The sequence below is a fragment of the Ylistrum balloti genome, unplaced genomic scaffold (assembly GCF_031769215.1).
Source record: "Ylistrum balloti isolate Yb309-2 unplaced genomic scaffold, AGI_CSIRO_Ybal_v1 Utg370032, whole genome shotgun sequence".
NCBI lineage: Eukaryota > Metazoa > Mollusca > Bivalvia > Pectinida > Pectinidae > Ylistrum > Ylistrum balloti.
The window spans coordinates 604,773-622,500 of record NW_026782094.1 but is presented as its reverse complement, the minus strand read 5'-3'; the positions used below and the strand labels follow the sequence as shown (position 1 = coordinate 622,500).

Sequence of the window (17,728 nt, the reverse complement as noted above, 5' to 3'; positions counted from 1 at the left end):
GTACCATAGCAATATACTATTACGAGTGTGCCTTGTCTAAAGCTTGTTGATCCGATGGTTCAATTTTCGCAGTCTTACGACAACTTAGACGAAAAAACTAGAACAATAAACTGCATGTTTTTTTTTTTTTTTTTTTACAATAGTCATTAAAAAGAATACGATTTCGTTGTGGGATTTTATCCATATTTACTCAAACTTTATACTAGATGAAGGAAATCATTTTGAACGAGTTAGCACAACATTGATATATTCACTATTCACAGTTGTTTACATATATACCTGTGTGAAAGTCTCTTGTTAATATCTATACTTTATTTGTGTTTAAATTTAAATTTAAATGTTGATGCTAAGGATGAGAAATCACTTGTTTTATTATTTCATACTAGAGTTTAATATTTGCAATTATATGACTATTTTCCTGTTTTCTTAAACGACTTCGTGCAAATTCTCGTTAATTCTATTATGATAAAATGGTTTTGAACTATCACAAAATACTAATGTGCATAAATCTTTAACGGGATGTTTTAAATAAATATGTTCACTATATAAATTCTGAAGGCATAGACAAAATCGAATAATCGGACAACGAAAACCATTTAAAATGGAGATTCAGAGGACAATGACACCGTTGGAATTTCATCACTTCACCACGATTTTCAAATATACATATTATTCTCGATTATTTTCAAATCTTTATCAAACTAATAAGTATGGCATTATCTTTACCTCATTGACGTTATATTTGATAAACTAAATAAGACCGTTGCTCCTTTAAGCGCTAAATCATGTATCGAGCGCAAAAAAGTGCAAGCTTGTGAGTTTTCAGTCTTATAATTATCAATCGATTAGGAGAACGATTTCAAATGGTTACTTCAGCCAGGTTGTATTTGTCAGTTTATATAATAACACGATTTCTTGTATGTATAATTAGTATTTCTGATTTTAGAAACAGCGTATTCCATGCGTGTACAGGCATTGGCGAAGTTGGCCCGTCTTTCGTACGCCATGATAACGTCAGGCATGCTCAATATAGTGGCGGGAATTGTCATTCTCGTGTCCCTCAACGGAAGTCATATGGAGTTTCCTTTGACCTCGGGTGCTCCAATATGGTCTGGAGTTTATGTAAGGAAATCTGTGTTCAGTATCTATACACCATTATCTTATCGGATGATTAATCAAAAAGCATATGTAACTTTACAAAAAAGCAAAAAAAAACAAAACTTGAAATGAGCTTTTCAAGTTGTGGAATGTTTAACGTCCATCTGTTGAAAACCGAGGACGAAATAGATAACTCTTGAACGCAAGATAAAGTAGTAATATTTTTCATTGTTGATAATACAATACCTATATGTTTACAAAGTCACTACAACTCTAAATATTCATCAATCAAGCAATAATCAAAGATGGACAAAACATGATAAAATATTAACTCTACAGTATGCGTGTTCTATTCGACATACAACAATAAACAACTATGCTGAACGTATTGTACCTACAATTATTCTATTTTTAGATGGCTGTACTCGGAGTTGTGGGTATAACTATTTCTCAAACGTCTGTAAATCTCAAACATGACATCAACAGAGAGTTGAAATGCAGGGTATGCATTCTTTTATTTAACAGTGAATCTGTTTCTCAATTTAGAACAAACTTAAAGGCAAAAAAAAAAAAAAAAAGAATTTGAAAATAAAATGTTATCTAGTTCCGCTTTTATGACAGTACGCCCAATATCCACTTAATGTAATAAACAATTATAAGGTCTTACAAGAGTGGCCGTTTCATATGATAAGATAAATGAAACTTATTTAAGAAGTAAAAGTATAAAAATAATGGAGAAGAAAAGAATGTAAGATTCTGTTTATTACATAACTAACTTTAATAACTATTTTGACATAATATCATAAAGAATAAACTTCATTTAACGAAGTTTAGCTTGGAAGAAAGCGGCTTGGATTGACTGCAAGAAATGAAGACTAGTATTTCTATTTATTCAAGTACATTGTAGAGTTACATGTTAGCATCAGGAGACGTCTGATAAAGAATACTGCTAATGCCTAAGTTATCCATTCTCTTGTTTGCATGGCTAGATTCATGTAGATAATTTTAACTGATGTGGCCACTGCAGGTTCGGGGATTTTCTTTTGTGCAAACTACTCATGTGATTCTGATAAATTTTGACTGAAGTGGCCACTGCAGGTTCGGGGATTTTCTTTTGTGCTAAATACTAATGGGACTTTGATAAATTATGTAACATCAAGTAGATCTGTTGTGGCCATTGCTACACTTCCAATATTCATTTATTTCTCTTCCTCATTGCTGTTTTGGTGTCCTTCTCGACACTCATTCTTATATCACAGTGGTCATTATAATGACGTAAAATCTCATATAAACTTCTGGTCCCGTCCTTCTTGTACCTTTAAATGGATATTCATGTAAATCGTTCTATTGTTCTTATTGTCCTTTAGTGTCACCGTTTTTGAGTTTGAAATAAGATTCTGTTAACACACATTTGTTATATTGTCTATAGAATAATAACGAACTCAAGTAATCTCTAAAATGGCAGCGCATTTCCTATTGATTTGATTGGTAATTAATAGAATTGATCAATACAATCTACCACTGTATATTGTTTCAGCACGCACAAATCATTAATCACATGCACTATTCCTATTTTTCAGATTGGCCTTTTTTATGGACTTTCTACTGGTGCGTTGAGTGCATGTGGGTTATCCGCCGGGTACACGGGAGGCGGTATAACGATATGTGCAGGAGAAGAGTGCGCCAAAAACGGAAGCAGTATCATTCTGATTATTTCTTCCATATCGATAGCGATCTCTACAGTCATGTTTGCCTTTGCGGTATGTGGAATGGTTTTCTTCTTTCGATACAGGAATTTCTTTCAGATGTATTCCAGCGCATATCGCAACACCCTGCTTCAGAGGAAATTAGAAAACCTTGAGAGCCGTGTCAATCAAGCCAGTGAAGGGCAGAGCTATGGTGGGATCCAGAGTGGAAAGACTGGCCAGGAAAATGGTGGATACCCCACCTGGAATACTCCTCCACCACCAGCATATAGCGAAAAGGCATAACCACATATAATCAACTGGCAATGAAACTGGCTTATGACGGATTATGACATTTAATTCAACGTAACGGATTTTAATGATACATTACATGGTGAATACTGTTAACAGCTGTTTGAAAACTTCGTGAGTAAACTGCATCAACTACAAACAAAAATGATCAAGAACAACAAACAATTTAGTTATGTTTATCATTATTAGTGTACAGCAAATAATGGCATCAATTGTTTTACACCCTGAACATTACCTATCATATAACTTAAAGAGAAACCTGACTTGTATGGCACAACGTCCATGATGTTATGCTTCGTTTAAATACTGGTTCGTGCTTATTTTGTTATTCACCATACCATAACATTTTACCTACGAATGATATACGATGCAAATACTGCTTCTGGTGTTGTATACATGACTCTAGTCACGTGCTCCCTGTGTACGGGGTAATATACCTTTGTTCACCTACGTCAAACCGCTAATGTCTGAACGGAAGAGTGTTCTATTAACATATATGTCAACAAGTTTTACTACTGTACAACTTCGGAGTTTGGTAATATACCATCAATCAATCACGTATCAATTATAATTTAAGAAGTGTGTATTAAGCAATTGTCTTGTGATTCGCAGTAGAAGGATTTGTAAAAGATGAATAAATTCGTCTTACAATTAGAGAAACCTTGACATTGTAAGATTTTAGTCATAGATTAACTTTTGTTCGTGGATTACAAATGACAAATTTACCTTTGATATACACCTGGGTAAATGATAAAATACTGCTGGTTAACTTCAAATGACACCGAGATACACTACATACAGTATAAAAACAAATGACGCTCATTTTCTCTACTAATAAGGGTATATGTTTACACCTGTGTGATGCACATGTATATCCAAACATTTTAACTTTCCACCCATGTCTGTAGTTTCAGAAACATCGGTCTCCCTTTTTACATGATAACCACAACACTGTTGCTAGATTTATTCAGTTTAAAAGGCTCTATACGATCACCGATGACTCTCCCATACACCTTTCATCGTTTTATACACGCATGCATCAATTTACATAAATGTAGTTTTGATATTAACATGACAAACGTGGTGAACTGATTTCGATGGGCATATATTTATATATATATATATATATATATTATCCTTTATTATATACAAGTTGCTACATAAACAAATATGTACATTATTATATTGATAAAGTATTATATCTATAGGTCACCTGTCTAATACCACGTAAATCACATGTGATGACATAGGCAGATTAGTCCATGATACAGTACATCAGCATGATGATGTAGATAATTATCCAGCCAAATTGAACAACATTTTTTCATATCATCAATTATTGTTATTTCATATTGTCATAATTAAAGAACAGCATGATAGATCCGTTTCGCTAATAACCTTTATCTTTAACAATTCAGTAACATCATCTAAAACTGATCTAGAAATAGGCCAAATACAATATGGTGATGGCTTATCAAATGTACACCGATGAACATATATGTATGTCAATATAACTTTATGAGCTTTACCATCACACGGGATATGTATTTTTCTGAACAGCTAAGATTGTTACCAGTCATTGGTATTGCTGCTGAAAATATTGAGACATTTCTGTTATAAATTCTAACATAGTATGCGTTTCTGGTCATCGGTAAAGGCAAGAGTGTTATGGATTTGTCAGCAACAACAGCTTGATTACTAATGACAATGTATCAACTATAAAATGTGTGGATGCCAATAACGACACAAGCGGGAAAATGACGCGACGTGGTCAAATTACTGTAATAGCTTATCTACACAGCATATCTAATACTCTGTAATGATGTAGGTATAACATTTATTTGGAAACCTATTGACAACATAAGGCTGTTCTGTTAGAAAATAAGACAATAAAGGGTTGCACAGGTTTATGAGAGACGCAGGTTGATGAAGATTATAAGGACATTTTTTGATCCTCGTAATGAGAAGAATAGATATTAGTGTTGGATGTGAAGTGTCTGATGATCGTTAGTATGCCTGGTCCTTCTGTTGTTGTCTACATTATTCTCATTTGTGAACATGACATTACTTACTTGGATTGACCAAAATATTCGGGATAAGTTTTGTCGATGGAGTAGAAGACGCTTATCTTTCTGGAATACCTGGGCCCGTATTAATGAATCAATTTACATGCTCCAGCATGTTTTCTATGTTCCACTCTTTCTTTGAATTTGCTCAGATCATGAAATAGTATGAAAAATTATGCGTTGATAAGGACATTTCACTTAGATATCTTTGCAAAATTTCTAAACTCACTAGAAACTATCACATTTATCAGTAAAAATCATTTGCACCCGGCCACAAAATCTTTATTTTAGTATGAGAACGGTTTTATGAATACGGGATTTGATCTTGTTCTGTTGGACGTTTGTAAGGGTCCCTGTGAATTCTTTTATTCCCCTCATATTTTGCATACTTTGATTGACTTTGAGTATGAATTAGGAGTCTGTCGTTATAGAGGTACTTTGATTGTTTTGGAAACAGGTTTCCGAATATTTCGAAAAGTTTTTGAGTCGGTCGCTTCCTTTAAAAGTTGGGCGATAACGATTGTAGAGTCATGTTTGTATTTGATAAACATTCCTACAGGCACTTGTGTAGTAGTCTGGCCTATTATATCAAGTGTCTTTATCTATTGAATAAATTTGTACATCTTATATTGATGTTTAATCTTCAATAGATTTCATATCACCAACATCTCTGAAGTGCTGAGTTTTAGAAATACAGCTTTTTAATGAATGAAAGCAACCTTTACAGCTGCAAATGGGATTATTTTTGTGTACTATATCAATGTTTACACTGAATTTGAAATTGTGCTGTAAAGCTAATATCAGTTCTTCGAATGTTCCTTCGCTATAGAATCCTGAAGACAGGAATTTGCTCATTTACTCAAAATGCTTCTACATGTGTATATAAAGTGCATCAGTGATAACACTTTTGTAACCGTAATCATTAAGTTGAATTATACACACACACACAAAAGAAGCAATCTTTTGCAACAGTAATTACTAGTATTGTGTTAAATTATACACACACACAAAAGAAGCAATCTTTTGCAACAGTAATTATCATGTTGAGTTATACACACACATACAAAAGAAGCAATCTTCGTGTTATAGAAAGATGATTTAATGACGATATATTTAGCTTTAGACTCATAAAAGATCAAGCTACGTTTTTCCTGTCATTTGGTTCATAATTTCAATCCCGTTCGTGTCTAGTTACACACTGTCACTATTATGTAACACAAAGTTTCAGAACCCTCGACAATTTTATGAATTTTGATATCGTCTGTAAAAAGGGGTATGCAAGTTACATACTGTGAGGTGTATACGTTTGTGAAGCACAATAAAAATCAGTAATGCTTGAATACACCGGAAATAAATAAAAATAACTTCTTTACAATCTAGATTATGTAGATTTTAATTAGTTTGTGTTAAAATCCTACATCAACCATTGGAAAATGGATGGCTGATAATATTTCCTTAAAATGATCAGACTTGCATTCAATGATTTCTCGGTTTTATTTCAAACAAATTACTCAGGTTTAATCTTTTTTTTATTTTTAATTCAATGGTGAAAGTATTTATATGTATAACACTACACAACTTGGTGCAGACATTATCTCATTTGGACAATGGATGCTGGCATTATCTGTCAATTTCTTATTATTTTGAAATATTTTCTAAATTAATCGTCTATCAATTTATAAATGGCAGATTAAAGGCGTATATCTAATCATATTTTCACACGTCACTTCAGGAAAGTTTTTGATAGCGTGTTTACGCATGCAGAAAACCAAATAAAGATAAATGAATTTCATCATCACATTTAGCTTTATTTTCTTTGGTAGCTGACTCGCAAATACTTCTCTACAGTCGTCATTTACCTCTGCGTATATGAGTTAATAACGCATTATCATTTCTATCATATACAACCACTTAAAACAATTCATTCAGTTACCATGACACAGAACGGGATAAACACGAATACAAATACATTTGTCTCTAAATGAAGTAGCTAGCAACCCAATTTTGTTTCTTCTCAGTTTTGACTCATTACTTTAGAATTCGTGTAAGCTGTCCAAGATGAAGGATTTAAGATTAATGACAAAAAGACATAAGAAAAGTGCCCATGCTTGCTTGCGATATATAAGGCACTGTTTTCTTTTGTCCATACAGGAACTCATTTCCGATATTTTCCTACGTATATCAAGCAATATTTCTTGAGAAGAAAATAGAGAACCTTCAAAACCCGCTCAACCAAGTAGACGGTGACCAGAACTATGGTGTATTTCAGTCTGGGCTGTCTGATCAGAGTAATGGTGGATACACCTAATGGAAATTTCGTCCGCCTCCAGTATACAATAAAAGGTGTAAATACGTCCTCACAATAACAACGAAATGGGCGGATTAGAAACCATGCTGACTTTGGACAAATCAAAAGTAACTTATTTTTAAAACTGTATGACATGAAATTTTTCGTGCATACTAAAGTTCATGGTTTGGAGTCTAATAAATCCTTCATGCCTCGAGCCTTAGTAAGATATCCCGTAAATTAACAATTTATGGTATTGTCCTTAAATCCATAGAAACTCGTGAACATGGGAATGCTTTTCACACCAAACATTCCAGTTTATTGAGTATAAAACCTTATTTAACTGACAAGTTCACCTTATATAATACCTATTTCAGGCGTACACCTTAATCATTGGTAAAGAGTGTTTTTGTCGTGCGAACATCCAGTTGTACAGGTTTCGCTTCTGACGTTTAATAGTCCCTTCTGTTACATAAAATAATTCAGCCAAACTCGAGATCGGTAATGGCACGACTGATCGTCTCACCAAATAGTGTATACATTGTGTGTATCTAAAGATTAAAAAAATAATTTAAAAAGCATTGCTAACTAAATAATATACAGAAGTGGATTTCTTGGTTGTTAGACAAGAGAGTTTGAACACCTGATGTTGTATACTGCTACATCGATAGTGTAGAAACTTGTTTCAATACTGACACAGGATTTGTGCTGGGTCAAAAACGATCTTCACACATGTACATGTAGATGATTATCTGTTTAGAGATCATCCTAAAAGTGGTTACAATTTTTTGAGGTAATTAAATTTGCTTTTGATAAATCTGGATTAGGATTAGAGCACATACAGTGCTCAAACGCAACTGATTTACTGTCTATTCGTTTTTAAAATGTTTACTACAGACCTGTTTGCATGCACTTACATTCAGATTTAAGGATCAGATGTAAAAAAAATCTGGAGTTTTCAATAACCTTCAGTGTGTTTTGCTGTGCAAATTATGAATTATTCATATAGGCTAACTCACGGAGGACTTTACGTGTAGTTTTGCAGGTCGCCATAATAACAAATAAAATGTCTGAGACATACATATATATATATTATTTTACCTTTAATATCATTACATCATTTTTTCTTTTCGTATTTTCTTTATTGTTCTCTAAATAATAATAGAACCAATAACTATTATATGTGCAGAATCATAATCCTAAGTAACTGCATTGTTGTATCTTACAACATAACGATAATGCTTTTGTTATACAATATTGATGTGCCAGGACCTGAAAGAGAAAGTCAAGTATTAATATTAGGACCTGGCTATTAGCATTGCCGCTGTGACATCATATCATATTACTGTTTGTAAGTGAATGTATCTTGGATAAAGTCATGCTGGAAATATGTCTCACACTAATATTTGAAGCTATGACCTATAATATGGCAGTAGGGCTGGCACTGCTGATGTTTAATACCACTTTATTTTGTTTGTGTCACCATTTTTGCTGAAAATTATAAGTAATATTTCTATTAAAGCTTGATAAATGACTTTGCTTTTACATATAACATTTTACAAAACTAGCATGGTATACAAATTGTATAATGTTTAACACTGAAGATATACAGCTTGAATTTCGAGAAATTACATTCAACTCATCTGAAAAATATCACTTTTATTTATACAAATTTGTTTTTAACAACATCTGGCTTTAAAAAACTTTCCGCAACATAATTCATTCTGTGATAGTTGAATATATAATTAAATACATTCAATAGTCTGTTGGGTGGTGGGAGCATCAAACCAAATAATGCATGCAGAATATTTTATTTTGGTAATTGCTCAAGCACTAGAGTATATCCCACATGTGTGCGACAGGAGTGTTCCATAACATGTGTACTTTTTACTGCTGTCCCTTAAACAAGAATATCGCACTCTCATGTATTTCTCTCCATTTTGCTCTTGTTTTCAGCTTCATTAAGAAATGCAATGTTTTCTTGTTTCTCTGTAGATATGTAATCTGCAGGTTTCTTGTTTTTACAATCCAGAACAGTGGTACAACTAGGACAGTGTGTCACTATCAGTTTCATCACACCAGTTTTCCCCTCTTCGACAGCCTATTAAAGCAGAATAATATATGTTTCTTCATTACATGTCACAACAGGTCAGTTTTTATATATTTCCTTTATGCATAAATTTATATCAATCATCACTTTCCACAGTCAATGACGAAATGGGCCAGTTGTAAAAATTACAGCATTGTTTTCAAAATTTGCCAAAAAATAATATTAATTATAACATTCAAAACATTTTTTTCAAAATTTAAATGAAAGATTTTAATAAAAGAGTTATGGTTTTAGTTTAGAAAACCAGAACCCCATAGTACAAACCATACTACATTAATGAATAGAGGTATTTCAAGCAAGTATGTATTACATATTAAAAATTTTAAAGTATTAAAATGGCACATTGAATGATGTGTGACTTTGAAAGATTCTTTCAAGAGCATACAATTAAAGACTGTGTGAAAAATTCAGTACAAGTTATATTGAAGATATATTAATGTAGGTAGTTGAAAATATCTTATATAATTTTTCTTTGTAAATATGTATTGTTTGATGTATAGAAGGTAATTTGATAACTTAAACTATAGTGTATCAGAAAATTAGATATACATTGTATATAAAAAATATTAATAATCAATTACATAAGTTTTTGACACTCTGTCAACGCTGACCAAAAGTTCATTTTTATATGGTTTCACATTTACATGCTAACCTTGTGTAATGCTGTCTTGCCATCAACATCCTGAATCAATGGATCTGCCTTATTTTTTAACAGAAGGGAGACAATCTCCTCATGTCCACAGTATGCAGCTCGATGAAGGGGAGTAACTCTTCCAGATTTAGTCATGGAGTTGGCATTAGCACCGTGTCTCAGAAGCAATTCACATACTGATTTCCTCCCATGTCTGCATGCATAATGCTTCAAAAAAATGGACAACACTTAATAAATGTAAATAGACATATACCAATTAAAACATAAGTTATAGAAAAAACAAAAAAAAAATAAATAAATAAATGAATTATCCAAAAATAAACCAATAATGATTATATACACTGAAAAATAGCAAAAGTTTAATTTAATTACAAAAACACAATATTTTTAACATTTGATTTTTTGATAAAGAAAATATTTCTAACAACAGCAATTCATTACATCAAAATTATGGTAAGATTTAACAACATTGCATGTGATGTATTTTATACTTAATCTTTAAATCGATTGCACATTTATCAATTGGATGCAAAATAGGTGACAGATATATAGATAAAATGCCTATAGACCTTGATGGTCACCTGAGGTAAGCAATATTGGAAACAAAGATTACTGGGTAAGTAGCTTTTGAGTGTCAATAAATGCTTATAATCCAAACCATAATCCTATACTTATAATTCTTACCAAGGTGTTTTGATTGGACAACAAACAAAGTTATCCTCAAAAATTCAAGTTTTCTATAAAAACTAAAGTAAATTTTACCCCCTCTCCAAATGTTAGACCCTGGAATCACAAAATTCACAGTTTTTGAAAAGCATCTGATTACCCTCCAATCATGAAGAGCGTTGGATTCTACTGTGAAGAAAACTTTTGAAATTGAGTCCACTTGGCCCCTTTTAACCCTGCCTATCAGCCCCTGGGGGTCATCCTGTATCAAAACTTGCCATCATTAAGTTATTGTTTGTTAATAATTCTAACCAAATCTGAAATATTTCCAATGAGAATTGAACAAACTATGCTGAAAATGTACTTTCCCTATATAAACCACAATAAACTTTACCACCTCCCCAGAGGGAAGTATAAGACCCTGAGGTCATGAATTTCACAATTTTTCACCAGTTCCTTACCACCCTTCCAGCGTTGAACAACACTTTATCCTACCATATATGAGCATTGATCAGAAGAAGATTTTTGAAATTTGAGCCAATTTGACCCCTTTTGGCCTCGACCTTACAGGCCCCTTTTGTTTGGGGACCATATAATTCACTATCTTAGTTCATCTTAAGCCAGGGAAAATTTTTGCAAATTACATTGAAATCGGTTCAAGGCTTTTTGAGAAAAAGTTGAAAATGTTAAAAGTTTACTGATGCACAACAACAGACATTGTCCCAGGTGACCTACAAATGGCCTCAAAATGGCTGCTAGGATCTCATGGTTATTTAACTATTAAAAAGACTGCATTCAGCCAGACATTAATACCTGTTTACACAGAAACTTGCTCAAAGGTTAACTTTGTATTTAAAATATGATTTTTCAAAAATATGTAGATGTAATAGATATACTGATTTATACTAGACATAGGTCCTTAGACCTCTTTATTCAGATCTCACCCATTCTCCATAGCTGACTTTGCAGCATCAGACCAATGTCTATCTAACCTATTTTTGAAAGTTTCTAAGGCTGGTGCATTCACCACAGTCACCTTATAGGTAGGTAGCTCCAGATGCTGACAACTCTTTGTGCACATGAAAAATGCTGATTTTTGTATGTCCAGTTTATTTTGTTATTTCAATATACACACATCATGTCCTCTTGTTCTTTTACTGGTATTCATCTTTATAAAGTTATTTGTAACTTAAGGATCAAACATGTGAAGTTTTGTGTCAAGTAACTTCTTCGTTGTACATGTAATCGTCAAAAAGACTTGTAAAATTACAATGTGTTTTATCTGCAAGAACCAACAAAATGTCCATTAACAAGGGCCAAAATGACGTCATTATATTATCTTGTGATTGTGAATATATCTATACTCCTGTGAATGTATTCCAGATATATAGGATCTTACATGAGTGTCAATGTATTATGGAATTTATTAAACGAGTTCAATAATTTAATATGCCACGAGCTGATTCTATTTACCACATAACCAACTAAAATGGAAAAATCACCAGAAAACTACGATTTACTTCCACTATGCAATCAGCTGTTTCTATATAGGTCAAAGCCAATGCACAGCAATCATACTTTTATCCATCCGTGTTGCAAATAGTACCTTTTTTCAATGATTGAATAAGAGATTGTTATGTTCCAAAATAATATCGACAAAGTAAAGCATTTAAATTCTGTTTAATGCCAAAATAACTTTTAAAATTCACACAAAAAATCTTCTGGAAATTCACTTAATATTGGTAACATGACGTCACTCGCCTCGTCATCACGGGTCATCAGGTTCGGCCTAACTGCTCCAGTTACTGCGAATCACTGTCACTTTCATTGATAGCTTTTCATTTATTTCTGGTAACTCAAAAAAATTATACAAAAGTTTCATGTCATACAAAGTTTTGCTCAATGTATTCTTGTTTGATTGATCCTGTATAAACTTCCCACCTCATCTCTGACTGAAACGAAACGACTTGGTTCAGGGGCAACAGGACCGCCATCCAGAGCGGTCGTCTGCTGTTGGGAGGGATCTACCACCTTTTCAATACGATCGCGCTCAAGCTCAATTTGAAAGTCAATCCCACACAATTCAACATTATAAAATACAGCAAACACCCGTGGGATTATCTCCTTCACCACACCAGTCCCCTTCTTATCGATAAAAACTGTGTCGCCAATATTGATCTGGTCAGCCATATTTTACTACAGTTTGTTGTCGTAGTAAATAAAAGTAGTATAGCGCGCGGGCGTATGAATACGTGTATTACCATTATTATGACATGGGCGTATGACATGGGAAAACGGGTCTGTTATGTGATAAAAACATTTATGTAAAATGTAACTAAATGATGTAATCACAAAGACAAATCATGTGTACTGGCATTACAATTACAAATGTAGAGTACTACACATATGCAACAAAACATTATATTTTATAATTTACCAATCATGATTAAATAACCAATACATGGGGGCTTGTTTAAATATGAAATGAATTTGGATATAATTTGGTAAACATTGTTCCCATTTGGAAATATTTGGTTGTATTTGATATATTTAGGTATATTTTTATAAGATTTGGGTCATTCGAAGTGCCGGTTTTGATGACACATCAATATATGTTCTGAGCTTCTGGCTTGACTTGTTACTCAAAAACACTCGAATATACCCAAATACATTCATCTGTGTCAATAGTACATGTACTCAACAGACAGTATCAGCCCATGTGAAAGTCTGGTTGTTAAGCCAAGACAATGTGAATAACATACACATGCACTCACCAGAGCTGTATAACCAGAATTATCAGTAAGATTTGGAGACACTCCTTTCGATAAATGTTTCTCGACCTCGTCAACATCTCCATCTAGTGCTGACGTCCATATCCCTCTTCTGAAATCCAACTCGTCAAGAGTCTGGTGTACGGACGGAGTTGCAAAGTGACCCGAGCACGAATGCGAGTGGTTCGACATTGCTTTGATTTAGCTACTTCATCATAGCATCGGTTTTTATCAGACCCCGTGCAATATAAATGTTTCATCTGGTCACACGTTTCATGTCCCACAACACTTTACCTTGTTTATATTTTTTACACGTTTCTTTCCTCCAGCATAAAAGAGTTCCACAACGTGATAAAAAAATTGTACGCCAGCCCAAACCCGATCCATGGCCACATGTCTTCCGTATCAAGGTGACGAGTAGTTTCAAATTTCACACTTCTAAAACACATTGACAAACAATCTGCGAATTCCATATTAAAATAACAAGTAATTTTCAATAGACTACTGCATTCAACCGCCAATTAATCAAGAGTATGTTCATTTTTTTTATATATTAGACACGGACCTATCTAATGTGACGCTATTTGTTACCCAAATTGATACAGATTTTCAATGATTTACGATTTCGTTTCCCGTCCAGCGATTCCCAAATATTTGTTTAATTTAACAAAAGTGGTCATGGCCTTCTTTCTGCGTGCTGGTTAAACATTTTGAGCGCACGTGTTTATCAATAAAACGGTAAATATGACTGAGATGTCGTTACTGAAGTGCATGATATAAATATGTACCGGTATTGTTCATACATTGTTCATGTTATTTTGAACGCACTGTTTCATGCTTTCATTTTGTTGATTTATACATGATTTTCAAATATAATCAAAGGTAGTTTGATTTCACATATAGGAGCTATTGACTCACAGTTTTTGTCCTTTTTTCGAGGGGAAAATTAGTACATTCTGTGACTCACATATTGCAACAACAACAACAACAACAACAACAACAACAACAACAATTACAACAACTACATCAACAACAATTACAACAACAATAACAACAGGCAGGCGGGCGGGCATACGGACGGACAGACAGAGACTAACGCTAAGAAAATTGATAATTTACCAACATCACCAATAAATGAATAATATAAAAATTGAAACTATTTCTATTTTCGAGGATTCTACTAACTGTATTTGTATTGAAAGAGACTCTCCCAAAGACACGGCATATCCCATAGTCTAGTCCTGCGTAGGGCTCGCGTATGGAAAACTTTCACTTAAAGTCTCCCATCCTCACCCAGAAAAAGGAGAAACTAGTCACGTTAAAAGCTTGCGACCGCTTTTGTTGTGTTACAAAGACAAAGGCATGACGTCACCAAGAGTTTGATAGTGTGAACCATTTGTGACGTCATATCTTAGTTGCTATGCTGCTTAGCAATTGGCAATGGCAGAGATAATGAGTCTCTGCCCTGATTTTTATCTTATGTTGTAAAACTTGGCTTACCACAATGGATATCAAGTTATTACTGCTATTTATGGTTATGCTGAGCACAGTCCACCAAGGTCCTGCTGCTTATCGGGACCTCATGTGGTAAGTTTGGACCTTTAATCTGATGATTATTAATGACACTGAGTATACTACTTTGCGTCAGTTTCTGTGAAGGTTGTAAATTTCTATGATTCAAATTTTGGAGTTGTTACATTGAGATAAAAAGAAAGATGCGTTTTTATCGCGGAATTAATTAACAAACTATCAATCCTCTATTGATGTCTTCTTCTTCGTCGTTGTCGTCGTCGTGATTCTATTCCATCCTCGGGGTTAAGACGAATAAAACACCTAGAAAATAGCAATTATTACAGCAAATAGCCCTTTCGAGCAAACCATTTTTTGTTCCTTACATCCGAGTATATGCTTCATCGTCACATTGTAACTATATATTTTTTTAAATTTTTGTAGCGTGGAGCCCGACCCTGGATATATGAAAAGATTTTATCATTACGTCACAGCCAATGGAATCAAGAAGGAATGCTCAGCGCCAGTTGATATATTCTTGGTAAAGATTCCATACCATTATCATTTACTGAACATGTCGACACAACTGTAATTTAGAAAATATGCTATTACTGCAAAATTAGTTTTCGATGTTTCAAATATTCGAGGTCTTACCAAAAGTTTGACGAGAAATTGCTGTTAGGAAATTAGGAAATACATTCTTCCCTATTAATTTTGTACTCAAGAATTCTCTTAAATACTTGAAATAACACACACACACCCTCACACACACACACACCCTCACATCCATCCCTTCCCCATAGTCATAAAAAGTAAATCAGGTTAAAAAAAAAACCCCTGAAACATAATAAAGCAAAACCCTCTGAGATAACCGCCTTAAAGTATCAACTTGGAGCCCCCTATTTTATCATGTTTGCATATTTTGTTTACATGTACACATTGCTTATGCGTTTCGTTTCAACACCTATTTCACATTTCACCAATCATTGGGTTTGATGTTTAAGAGGGTAGAAAAAGTGTGTAAATTCGCGGACTATTCTACGAAAAAAACTGTTGCCATGAACTGATCACGTTTTATTTATTTCAGCGAATTGGACACGAGGTGTTCTATACACTGATGTGTGTGTTTCTGACCCTGTTTTTGGGATATGTGCCGTCACTAGGAAACAAAGCCAAACAGGCCTTGTCGGCCATACTTTCAAAGTTCAAGGAATGGAGAACTCGTAAGTAATTTCGATTAACCAAATTTAGTTGTTATATATAGAATGGTCCGAATGACCAGTTAGGTTATACCATGGAACGACGTCCACCTTACTTTAACTTTTTTCATTAGAACTGCTACTGGCCATCTATGTAGGAAGAAAAATAAATTCAGTATACATTGTTGGTCTGGCTTTTGTGGGCGAGAGGAGAGGGGCTTACAAACATGTAGCTGGTAAGAATATAGCGAATTCACTTTGAAATCATTCTTCAGTTGGAGTAAAGGTGTTTGAAAAAAATTGGTATGAAGCATCCTGGGGTGAAAAGGGCTCAATTTTGTATAAACGATGGATCTTACCACCTGGGTCAAAGGGATGGAGCCTGTTAGGCGAAATAGATGATTGTTTTTAAATGTTTTGAGGTAAAATCTAAAATGTCAATAAGAGCAATGAGTCTTTTGTGGTTAGATATGTCCTATATGTATCTCCGTACGAAAATATCTTGTTTATTTCCAGTTTAGCTAATAATTATACGGAAAGAAAATATGGAATCAGCTAGTGTGAAAGCTGCAGAGTCATTTTATGGTTTAGTTAAAGGCGTGACAATTGGATTAAAAATAAGAACCAATCTTGTGGCGACTAAGCAAATGCATTAACATCACTTATCGGCTTTGATCATTGAGCAGGTCTTTGATAATCTTCAAACAAGACTGACTAATCCGATAGATAATGGAACCCTTGTTTTACAAAAATGGACTGAACATATACATTATTTCTCTAGGTCCTTCACGTTGTCCTCACTGCGGAACTGTTCCATGTCAGATCAAACGAAGATCTTTGTGGAAGCCCTCCGGATCTCGGAAGAAGGACAAAGGCAATTTCGCCGAACGGGCAAAAGCAATGGAATTGTTCAACTATGGACTTGAGTTATCCGTGGTGTTGACCAAGGAGCTGCCCCGGGATGACCTCTACTGGCGGAGGAAATTCTGTCACCAGTTTGAAGAGAAGCACATGGTTCTGTTTCCTCTTTGTATCCAGCGCCAGATCAACTATTGGTACCCAGTTCCTCGCTAGGTAGTTACGTTGATCATTTATGGCAAAATAATTGCAAAAAATTACATTTAAACTGCAGAAAGGTATGCAGTGTACAGTGTATTATAAAACTGGTTCATGTGCTGTTTTTATAGAAGTTTTATTTTCGTTGCAGATCCATTACACCATCTGTGAAGGAGAGGAGATCGTAGGATAGTGACGTCATTGGTTTGTGCGATCGGGGCACATATTAATTGTTTTCTTACTTGTTATATTGGTTGATGCATCTTGGCCTTTGTAGTCCTATAAAAAGATGTACTGATTTCTTGTTGTGTTGTTCA

At 34.0% G+C, this 17,728-nt stretch overlaps 3 protein-coding genes across 3 annotated transcripts in view; 2 read left to right on the top strand and 1 right to left on the bottom strand.

Annotated features, from left to right (window-relative positions):
• The window catches only part of LOC132548875 (uncharacterized), a 3,268-nt gene extending 179 nt beyond the window's left edge, over window positions 1-3,089 (top strand). The window contains exons 2-4 of the mRNA XM_060212772.1: window positions 947-1,122; window positions 1,514-1,600; window positions 2,679-3,089. Coding sequence (XP_060068755.1) covers window positions 947-1,122; window positions 1,514-1,600; window positions 2,679-3,089 — 674 coding nt within the window. The remainder of the gene's footprint in view (window positions 1-946; window positions 1,123-1,513; window positions 1,601-2,678) is intronic.
• Window positions 3,090-7,741: 4,652 nt separating this feature from the next.
• On the bottom strand, window positions 7,742-13,924 carry LOC132548886 (ankyrin repeat domain-containing protein 39-like). The gene is made up of 3 exons (XM_060212784.1): window positions 13,651-13,924; window positions 10,211-10,417; window positions 7,742-9,549 (listed from the first exon to the last, which is right to left on the bottom strand). The coding sequence occupies exons 1-3, from the start codon at window positions 13,837-13,839 to the stop codon at window positions 9,370-9,372; spliced, it is 576 nt and encodes a 191-aa protein (XP_060068767.1). The 5' UTR covers window positions 13,840-13,924; the 3' UTR covers window positions 7,742-9,369.
• Window positions 13,925-15,151: 1,227 nt separating this feature from the next.
• Window positions 15,152-17,429, top strand: LOC132548890 (uncharacterized). The gene is made up of 4 exons (XM_060212789.1): window positions 15,152-15,234; window positions 15,601-15,697; window positions 16,244-16,379; window positions 17,137-17,429. Exons 1-4 carry the CDS (start codon window positions 15,152-15,154, stop codon window positions 17,427-17,429), a joined length of 609 nt encoding a protein of 202 aa, XP_060068772.1.
• The last annotated feature ends 299 nt before the right edge of the window (window positions 17,430-17,728 follow it).